Genomic DNA, 10544 nt, shown 5'->3' on the forward strand with positions numbered 1-10544 from the left:
GGTAGATAAGTGCTCGAATTAAAATATAATACGAAAAAATTAAACTGAACTCAGGTAGAGTTATGTCATGTGCCGAATTAATAAAATAAAATAAAATAACACATAAGTATAAAATTAAAAATAAAAATTGGGCTTACATAGATTTGATAAGTGTTGTACCATGTTGGTATTTTTAGGCTCATTATGTATAGAGTTATTATTATTTTTGACACCATATTCAATATTGAACCCTAATGTATAATATTATAAAAATAGCATGTATTTATCTCCGTTGTTCAATTTATAATTCGAGTCAAAAATTCCGATCAACTGAAGCTGACGTGTTGAAAGCTGATTTGATTGAAAAAAAAGAGGACCTGTGCCGCCTGCGCCAACTTCCACAGTGCATGGCGACGCCCGTGAGTACGCCCACGGCGTCTTCGAGTCGTGGCTCCACCCTACGCCTTCCCACCCACGTACAATCTGATGTATTTTTCTATTTTTTTTTCTTTTATTGGAGTTCATAGAAAATCAATTTTTTTTTTTTGAGGGGTAAAGAACGGAAATTCATTAACTTAAATCTCGACGAACCAACTCCAGGAGCCAAACTGGGAAGTTCGACTCCCAAATCATCACATCATTACAAGAAAATGCATGATGAGTTAATTTTTGTATATGCAAAATATAGTAAGATAATATATTCTTCGTATAAAGGCAACCTATATGTCTCATCAAACATGAAAAACATATTCAATTTCGATTGCTATTATGAAACTAAGCTCAAACGAAATCAATAACAAAGACAATCAAGAATCAAATAATTTGGTATAACTTCCACAAAGATCCCCCAAATACATAAAGATACAAACACAACACTCTCATAAAGCAAATGAAACAAAAAATCAAGAAACTCTTTCCCCTCAAAAATCTCACAACACAAAAAAAATCCATAGCTGCAGAATGCATAGTATGAACAGCAAGATCTTGAAGCCAAAACTATCTCCACTTGAGTTTATAAATATGTTCTTAAACAGGAATACATGTACTGATAGACACAAGAACTTCTCCACACTATTATTCGAAAAAGGAAAGAAAAAAAAAAATAGGGTAACCATATACAAACCAGACTCAAACACAAGCCATTTGGTTTCTTTCTTTTTTTGTTTGTGTTTTTCCTTTTCTTTGTTTTGGGGGGTTGTGTCCACACTTCCAATATTTATTGTCAATCAGTTCCACACAAATATTATTTAGTAAACTCATCTCATCTGTGATATAATAACTTTTAAGGGAGAGCGTAACGTACAGAGACGCGTCGCAGGATTGGGCCACGGCAGGAAGGGCAGTCCTTCATTCCCTGCTTCTCGTGGAGCTCGTTGCACATTGTGCACACCACCTGATGCGCGCAAGGGAGGAAAACCACGGACATCTCCTCGGAGAGGCACATCACGCACTCCCTCTCGCGCTTCACACCCCCGCTCTCGGTGAAGCCCCGGAGATCCGTGGCCGCCACCATTTTGGAGATGTAAGAGATGGCGGAGTCTTTCAGGAGCGGTGCGTCTCTGAAGTCGCTCAGCTTGCTGGCATAGCTCCCGTCTATACCTCTTCTAAGGGCAGCTATCTTGGACGAGTCGGTCTTTAATCTCAGCTGGGAAATTTCTTTTTCGAGCCTTGCTATGTCGTCTTTATACTTCTGTAGATTGTTTTCAGCTCTCGACTTGATCATATCCTCCTTTGATTGTGTGGAGACTTCGATTTGCTCTCTCTCTTTTTTCAACGAACCGACTTGTGTAAGCAGTTCGCACTTCGCCTGTTCCTCCTGATTCAGTTTGGCCTGTAATTGTCATGATAGTTTACATGGTCAAATACCGGCAGATTACAAAGAGATTGAAACTAAAGGTTTTCACAACAATGTAAAACCAAACATCGATACAAAAATTTATCTCAAACTCCTCCATTTCTTAATTCCATAACTAACTTTAGCTGTGTAATCACAGGAATTCCAGTCAAATATATAAATCAGGCATGGACTTCTAGTTAGATAGTTACAGTAATTTCTCAAGGTTGTGAATTTGATAGTGTAGACATGTTATAGCAGGTCGAAAAATCAATATATTCGCAGAAGAATCTACATGCAATAGTGAGTTTACAATAGAATAAGGGGTGTATATACCTCAACTTGATCCTGTACATCTGTAGCCTGCTTTAGTTTCTGCTGCATCTGTGTCAATCTCAATTTCTCAACCGAGAGCTCCTCTTGAAAAACGTTCTTCTGCTTCTCCCATGACTGAAACTTCATCAGGGTTTTCTTCTCCCTTTTTGACACCTCTTGGCAGCTCGCAGCTGACTCTGCAGCACGTAACTTAGCAGCTTCCATTTCCCGCCTTAATGCAGTGTTCTCAACTTCAAGCCGGCGAACAGAAACATTAGCTCGCTCTACTTGGCCACTCGCTTTGCATAGAGCATTCTCCATCTCCGAAAGTTTTTTCATGGTGTTCTCCTCTAACGTTTGCTTTTCTTTCTTCAGCCTCTCCACTTCCTCCTTCTCCTGCCTAAGTGTTTTAAGCTCGGATTTGTCCTTGCCAAGTCTTCGTGCAGCTTGCATGACCTTCTGATTCGCCCACTCCGTCCACTCTTGGAGCTGATTTTGCAATTCCCTCACTCTCGGAACCAGCTTCATTATCATCTCGTCTTTCCTATCTTGGGGGGCCCACTGGCTGAGAGATTTATCATTTGACGAGCCAAGATAACCACAATTGGCAGCATCAATGTTGTAGCTGATTGGCATTGGATTAGCAATGCTTTTGGCAGGGAAAGAAAGAGAAAGCTCCGTATCAGCAACGGGTAAAGAAGGGGAGGCTTTGACTGGTACCACAGGCAAGGCAGATGAGATACTCGATTTAGGCAACAAAGATTGATCAATAGCCTCAAGTCCAAACGTTGGAGCTGAAGTAAACGCTGTAGTTGTTGAAAGATTACGACTCATATTCTCTAGAGTGACATCAAAACCGACTCCCTTGTTAATCTTGAACGGGCTGTTCTTGGCATTTACGCCTGCAGACTCTGCCACGCCCTTAAGTTTCTTATCCAATACTAGGCCACTAAAACTGCTAAGCTTACCAGCTCTAGATGCGCCTTTAGAGCCATACGTGCGGTAGTGTTTCTCAAAATGCATCGACTTTTGACGTAATATGTACTCCCTTTTGGTTATCGCAGAAACTTTCCTACTACCAAGAAACTTCTCCTCAGAAACTGTAGAGACTCCTGATGCAGTGAAAGGTTTTTCACTGATATTAGGCGCGGAATTTTGACAATCTTTATCTGGAACAAGTCCGTTCGAAACAAAAGATGTTTTTAGCTTCGAGTTAGGACCACTAGTTATCTTAGGCGCCTCTGTTTGGAAGCTACGACCACCGTGAACCGAAGCCAGGTGAGCTGCTTCAGATGGACAACTATGAGCATACGGAACAGAGGCGTTTGGCTTACAAGGAACTAAAATGTTATATTCGGGGTTTTTGAGCTCTGATCTCAACTGAGATTGAGCAGAAACGGAGGGGTTCATATTTGAACTCGCATCACCAAGAAAACCATCACCTTCCATGGCACAAGCGTGCGACACGTTCATATCACATATCAACAGACACCACATTGCGTCCCCGGTGCTAAAGAAAGGTCTGACCTCTCTTAGAAGGCAAACGAGCTCCGCCAATATATACTTCTCCATCTGCTGCAAATCCTCAAAATAGTGCTCCTTAGAGGGGTCGATTTCCTGTCCACTTCTAAGGAAAGATATCGTGTTGTCCACTATATTTGATACGATGTCCTTGCACCCGTACCAAAGGCCAGACCTCAAAATAGCCCTAGTAGCAACTTCTTCACTATAACCACTAGCAATTATTTTTTTTACAGCACTCTTGAAAATTGTGTCCAAATTACTCAAAACGAGCTCTTCTAGCCCGGATTCTGTAAAGTCGCTCCAATCAGCATCACGGAAGTCATCCGCTGATGCCTCCATCTCCTCTCTAGACCGGCTCATGCCTATCTCAGACGTCCCCACAGCGCAAGACAATCCAAGGTCGAGTTTCAGAGTATGATCGGAACTATCTTGGTTTATACAACACATATCACACCCATTCATATGCCCCTGACTCTCATACTTCTCGGCTGAGAACTCAAAGCTGGTGCATTCACTCGAAGGTAAAGGGATGGCCTTATTCGGATCAGCCAACGGGGGATCAGCCCGGAATTTCCTCTTATTCCTACTTCCCTTTTCTTGAACCGTCATTACCGGCATTTGACTGGAAGTACTGCCACACGCCTTTGCAACCATTGATGCCATATCTAATCTGCACAACAAATGTTTTCAAGACTTTGCCATTTCAATCATTCCATCCCACACAATCCTCTCAAATACTTCCAGCTTGACTTTACACAACATCAGAAAATATGGTTGACGCTAAAAAATCATGAAAGAATAAGCTAATAAACAGAAATCCAATCATCATTACATTAGCAATTTAGCAGAGCAGCTCAATCAATCAAGATTCACTACCATTCAATCCAAAACCATTAACATAAATTCAGACCCAAATTAATCAGGTAAAGCAAATACTTACAGAATATGCCACTGTTTTCACTCACTAAAAAAGATTACCAGAAAGGAAACAAAATCATCTGCATCAAGAGACACATCAATAACAAAAAAACAAAAACAAGATTACAACCCAGAAACAACAACTCAATAGTCAATGCGAATTAACACCTTCCCAATTCAACACAATCGCACAGATCAATACAATCGAAATTGGGAAAAGCCCACATCAAGATTATCACAACAAAAAGATTCAATTTTTATGCATATCTTGAAGATCCCAGAAAACAGTGAGATTCTTTCATAATTCTTGGGATGTTTTGAATCATCGATTCGTACCGATTGCAGCTTGTGAATTTTGGGCGATCAAACGATTGGCAAATCTAAGAGCATGGGGATGTAAGTGGAGAGATTATGGATAGTTGTGTATGTTTTCTTTTTCTCTGTTTTTTGCCTGTATAATACTAATAAAAAAGTAAAAATTCTATCAAGCTTAGAGAATTCAATTGCTCTCTCTCTCTCTCTCTCTCTCTTCTCCTCTTATTCTTTATTTTTGAGGAAAGAAAAGATTGTCTTTTTTCATTTTCTTTATTTTTGTTCCAATTTATTTTGGTTCGGTTAAGGTGTTGGCATTTGCACGTGACCCGGGTTGAGACTTGTACACGTGTGAGTTAGAGAGCTCGAATAAGAAGATGCAATAGTCATTTGGCTCCAGGGGTATAATGGGAAATACCCATCTTACTCTTATTGCAGAAACATATTGCAATTTTTGTAGTATCTTTTTTTAGAATAATTCTTATTCTCTTTTATTGGAATATTGGATAATTAATTATTTAATTATTTTATAACGGTTTCTGATAATTTTGGAATGTTAAATAGAAGTATAATTTATACTAGTTGTCGGCATAATCGAATCGCAACTACAAAAGTGAATCGAAATATTTTGGTTCATTTCAATTCAATCAATACAATATTTGATTTCGCTTCGATCGTGAAATTTAAAAATCAAATTAAATTTTGATCAGTTTTTGATAATTGCGGATATGGATTTATTAGTTATGATCGAATCGATACTTTATTATTATTTTAATTTTTTTATATTTTTTGATAGGAAACACTAATGATTAACGATGACAGACGAGGATATTTGACTGAAGTTCTTATAAGCTCCTTGAAATAAATTATTGAATTATTTTTATCATGTATTCTTTTAATTTCATCTCTATAATTATAACTCTCTATATATACTTCACAATCCACTCTATAACTTATAAATTTAATTATTCAAATACTTTAATTAACAAATTATAAAGCTTGAAGATATTGTAATTTTTATTTTTTTAAATATCTTATATACTCTTTAAAATAAATCTAGATACAATCTCAATCCCAATTTTATCTGAATTGAAAAGATGATGAATTCGAAATCGAATAACTCAGTGGAATTTCTAGCTTTGCAGAATATTGACTATTTTCTTGAGGATGGATTTTTTTTTTAGAAAAAATTATCGCTAAAAAAAGGTGATATGGAATAAGATTTCAATGGTCAAAAAAGTGAAGTATAACTCAAAAGATAAAAAATGTTAAAAAAAAAAACTAAAAAAGTGCTCGAGAATAGACCTCTAGTAACAGGTATACGACGTCGTAAGGTTCATTATCAAATCTTTAATCTCCAAAACCCTTCTCCCCAAAGCAAAAACCCTAAAGCATCGATTTTTACTTTTTCCTTTCTCTTTTTTCATAGATTTTAACTAAAAGCCCCAATAATATGGTACCCGAAAGCCAAGTAGCGCGCGCCTGCTCATAACAAATTCTTATCTACAGTTTCTGCTGTGTCTGATTTTCCAACCTCTACAGGTGGGTATCATTCTATTTTTTTGGATTATTATTTTTAAAATTTTTATTTTCCGTGAAGCGAATTCATTTTCATTTTACTTTTCAGTGAGAACCGCAGCATTTATTCGTTTTTGAGAATTATTGAGGTATGCGCTAAATAGAACTAATCGATTGCATCATTTTTATGCTCGAGTATGAATTATTAGTTAAACATGCAGCAAGAGACACATCATATTTTATCGAAATTCCTGCACGAATAAAATCACGGTGTATGTTATTCAGTGGATGTATCCATTTTCACATTTTTTTTAATAATTTGGGGGAGGGGGCGTTCTGCTTATGCAGCTGCAAAATGTTTATTGGATTGATCATTGTGCCTCGATAAAAAATGTGAGAACGCAGAATTTTTATGTTTATTTCTCTGTTTCAGTTTTCTTTAGTTTGATCTAGGAATAATCAGATAATTAGTGCATTCTGCATTCCTCAATCCAAACCCGACCCCGCTGCAGCAAACGGCGACGCCCATTCGGCCTTCGCTCGCCTCCGACTCTGAGCTCCGGCAGCGCTACAGCAGTCTCAGTGTCCCGCACTGGCGCACCCAGCAGTTTGGGTTAGTTTTGAGCTTTTGATGCTTGAATAAAATTGTGCATATTATTGATGTGCTTGATTTTGGCTGTGGTGTTGGAGTTGGGTGGGGATTCATAGGTTTGCTACTCTAAATTCATTGTTTAGATAACAAAAATTCAGAGAGAAAAATGGGGAAGAAGGACAAGATTTTGGATTCATATAATCACGATTATTATTGATCTTTTATTTGTTTAGGAGCTGATTTTTCAAGAGCTTTTTTTGTTATCCAGTTGCATTCTCCTCTATTGATTTAGTAGCAAATGTGAATTTTGGTGGAGTTATTTTAATTGGAGTATATTTACATATCAAGATTGTATTTTGGTTATGGTTTTTTGTCTTGATTTCTTTGTTAGACGAGCATATGAATTGAATATATGTTACATATACGAAGGTGATCTAAAGTGACTACATTTGAAATTGGCCAGTAAAGTTTAGATTGGCAGAATATAGTTAGTTGCCCGATCAGTACCCAAATTGGAAAAGCAAACTATAAATTGCCTGTTGTCGGGTAAATTTGGGTTCCCAAATACCCGACTCGGGTATTAGGGTAACCGATTTTTAGACCGGGTTTGGGGTGGGGTCGGGTAGTATTTTTCATGTATTTTCGGGTACGGTCCCGAACCCGAAATTTGTTAGATGTTTTGGCCTTGCTTTCTGTATGCTTTATGGTAGCCATAACAAATTTGGGTTTTTTTCGAATCCAGTTAGAATGGGATAACTATAAACCATAAAGTATTTCTCCAGTCTATATCAGGTTATGATTGAAAAATATTTAGTGTTGAAATGTTCCTTTTTTTTTAAGAATTTGATGCATAAATTTCCTCATGCAACTCCTAAGGAAGAAAAAGAACAGATATTACAATCCAAGCGCATGTCTTTTGTTAAGCTTTCTTCAGTCTTATTCTAATATCTATCAAGTGCTGATTTCTTTGAATTATTTTTTCTCCAAGGAAAGCTAGAAAAGAAGCTCTCATCCTTGTGAAAGAATCAATCACCGACATGGACCAACCGGCTAAACCTAGCTCAAGCACAAGCCCAAGCCCAAGCAAACTATTTTCACAACCACCCGAACTGCATCAAAGCGATGCAGACGAGGACGATGAGAATGTCAAGCAGCTTGGAAAATGCTCCTCTGTCTACTTAGCTCTACAGGTGTGTGTGTGTGTGTGAACTGGTAGTAGCTTAAACCCTATAAACATTCTTATAGTCAAGTTTGATTTTGCAGGATTGTCTTATCAATTCCAACAGGAACTGGAAATCTTGTCAAAAAGGTATCATCGTCATATTATTTTAAGTTATTTTTCAGCAAAATTGTCGCATATTTTCTGTTTTAGATAACAAAACTCTGATGAAGTGTTTCTATGGGTATTTTTGGCTTATTGTTTTATTCTTTATCTTGTGCAGAAGTTCAACTCCTGAAAGCATGCAATAATGGAAGAAATAACTGAGCAGATCTACTAAGAAAATTGATGGAGATATGGTGATTATTACTTACTATTTGGATTAGTTAGTAAAAATAAATAAACAGAAAATCAGTTTATTTGTTCGATTTTGAATACTATCATGGTGATAATTAATTTTGAGAAGCATGTATTGATTTATTTCTTACTTGTTTTTATAATAAGATAATTTCAGCAGCAATTCTCCAAAACTTCATTCTTGTGTGCATTCAGTTGGTACAAAATCGAACTAAATTGAATTAAACTAATTTTCAAATAGAACCAAATTTAACTTATTGATTATGTAAATCCAATCAAACTAAACTGGTCTTTTCAAAGAGAAACTCTTTTGCTACTATCAATATTTATGCTTTTCTTCTCGTTATCTCCAGAATCTGAAAATAGTTATGAAAAATATGCATAAATTACAGAAAATTCATTGATAAAGCCAATTTCCACAACATTATCCTGAAACCTTTCTCTTGCAATACCGATGTTAACTAAAATCCATCACAAATTCACAACTAAACATCAAGAAATCACAAGCCAAACTCTCCACACCATCAAGCACCACACTATGGAGTGGCTTCCGGAGCTCCGGCCGCCACGAACTTGATCGAGACGCTGTTAACGCAATGCCTCTCGTCTGTCGGCACCGGGTGCCCCTCTCCCTTGAAGACATGCCCCAAGTGGCCACCACAGGCGGTGCAAGTGATCTCCGTCCTCCGGCCATCAGGGTCGGGCTGAAACACACAACAAACATGAATTTCACAAAGTGAGACACGAAATGAGACATTGTCATAAAAAAAGTTGGGATACCAACCGAACGGGTGATGGCACCCGGCACACCTTCAAAGAAGGCGGGCCAACCGCACCCGGAGTCAAATTTGGTCGTTGATTTGTAGAGCGGCGTTCCACAGCCGGCACAATTGTATATCCCTTCCTCGTAGAACTTGTCGTAGTGCCCCGTCCCTCTCGGCCTACGCAAATCAAAACATACATAATTTTTCCAAGTAAGGGGTGAGCATTCGGTCTGTACCAAAATAATGGCAGGTAGAGATCGAGTTGTGACCTCAATAGATTTTTTAAATCCTTTTTTCTTTCTATGTATTCATTTTACACGTCTAAAGATTTCCTTTTTATACACAAATGTAATTATGTAAATATATTTTGGTTTTCAATTTCTTAAACCAAACCAAATCACATTTATCAATTCAGTTAGATTTTTCAGTCTCTTTTGTATTTGCAAACTCCTAATTCAACTAATTCAAGCGCCATTCTTGATCAGCAATTATACATTGCAGACACGTCACTATGAAAAACTAATAAATTTAAAGAAAAGTTTTTTGCTTTAAAATTTTCATTTACCAACAAAAAAATAAGACCAGTTTTCTTTCTTTCGAGCAAAGTAAAGAAGAAATATTATGCATTTTTATGATTTGCAGAAATGTAAACCAAAATTTTGAAAAACTGTGTCAAGCCAATACCACAACTGATTCACTATCTTTACTTCAAAAGAGAGAAACAAACAATTTCTACACAGTGGAATTTTGTCTACACGAATTAAAAATTGGGAAAATACTAAACAAAATTAATTGAAAAATTGGTGAAAGAACATACTCGGTTCCCTTTTGGCGGAGAATATGAAACTGCTGAGGAGTGAGAATGGCTCGCCATTCCTCCTCTGCTTTCTGCACTGAACCCATTAAATTTCTCTTACAAAATTCCTTTTCTTTTCGTTTTTTTCAGTATTTTGATTGATCTGTTTGGAGCAGGAGCAGTGGCTGTGGGATGCTATTTATAGTGAGAAGTTTCTCGCCTTGAATTTGATGAGTGAGAAAGTGAATGTGGACGGCTTCGCGACTCAGATGCTAATTTTCCAAACGTGAGCAAAAACATGTTTAATAATATCCAAATAAGTAGAAAAATGTATAGTGCTTTAAATGCTTTTAGAAAAGTACAAATCACTTTTGAAATTTAATTAATTTTAGACTCATAAAAAGCATTGTTTTATAAAAAGCTGTTTATATATTTTTTTAAAACTACAATCTTACACCTACACAATGTTTATATTC

At 37.0% G+C, this 10544-nt stretch overlaps 3 protein-coding genes across 6 annotated transcripts; 1 reads left to right on the forward strand and 2 right to left on the reverse strand.

Annotated features, from left to right (window-relative positions):
• Positions 1–963: 963 nt before the first annotated feature.
• Positions 964–5146, reverse strand: LOC130991609 (putative E3 ubiquitin-protein ligase RF298). Of its 2 annotated transcripts, none has more exons than XM_057915911.1 (3): positions 4907–5146; positions 2150–4322; positions 964–1810 (listed from the first exon to the last, which is right to left on the reverse strand). In XM_057915911.1, the coding sequence occupies exons 2-3, from the start codon at positions 4313–4315 to the stop codon at positions 1262–1264; spliced, it is 2715 nt and encodes a 904-aa protein (XP_057771894.1). In that variant the 5' UTR covers positions 4316–4322; positions 4907–5146; the 3' UTR covers positions 964–1261. The 2 variants fall into 2 exon arrangements, with proteins under 2 accessions (XP_057771894.1, XP_057771893.1); XM_057915910.1 differs by having other exon boundaries at positions 2150–4317; positions 4907–5104.
• A 1071-nt stretch (positions 5147–6217) lies between these two features.
• LOC130991611 (uncharacterized) lies at positions 6218–8681 on the forward strand. Of its 2 annotated transcripts, none has more exons than XM_057915915.1 (4): positions 6218–7013; positions 7981–8182; positions 8256–8301; positions 8435–8681. In XM_057915915.1, the coding sequence occupies exons 2-4, from the start codon at positions 8030–8032 to the stop codon at positions 8476–8478; spliced, it is 243 nt and encodes an 80-aa protein (XP_057771898.1). In that variant the 5' UTR covers positions 6218–7013; positions 7981–8029; the 3' UTR covers positions 8479–8681. The 2 variants fall into 2 exon arrangements, with proteins under 2 accessions (XP_057771898.1, XP_057771899.1); XM_057915916.1 differs by having other exon boundaries at positions 7986–8182.
• A 205-nt stretch (positions 8682–8886) lies between these two features.
• On the reverse strand, positions 8887–10382 carry LOC130991610 (peptide methionine sulfoxide reductase B5-like). Of its 2 annotated transcripts, XM_057915914.1 has the most exons (3): positions 10090–10382; positions 9293–9449; positions 8887–9212 (listed from the first exon to the last, which is right to left on the reverse strand). In XM_057915914.1, the coding sequence occupies exons 1-3, from the start codon at positions 10173–10175 to the stop codon at positions 9045–9047; spliced, it is 411 nt and encodes a 136-aa protein (XP_057771897.1). In that variant the 5' UTR covers positions 10176–10382; the 3' UTR covers positions 8887–9044. The 2 variants fall into 2 exon arrangements, with proteins under 2 accessions (XP_057771897.1, XP_057771896.1); XM_057915913.1 differs by having other exon boundaries at positions 8887–9449.
• Between the last annotated feature and the right edge of the window lie 162 nt (positions 10383–10544).

This window comes from Salvia miltiorrhiza, chromosome 7, assembly GCF_028751815.1.
Source record: "Salvia miltiorrhiza cultivar Shanhuang (shh) chromosome 7, IMPLAD_Smil_shh, whole genome shotgun sequence".
Taxonomy (NCBI): domain Eukaryota; kingdom Viridiplantae; phylum Streptophyta; class Magnoliopsida; order Lamiales; family Lamiaceae; genus Salvia; species Salvia miltiorrhiza.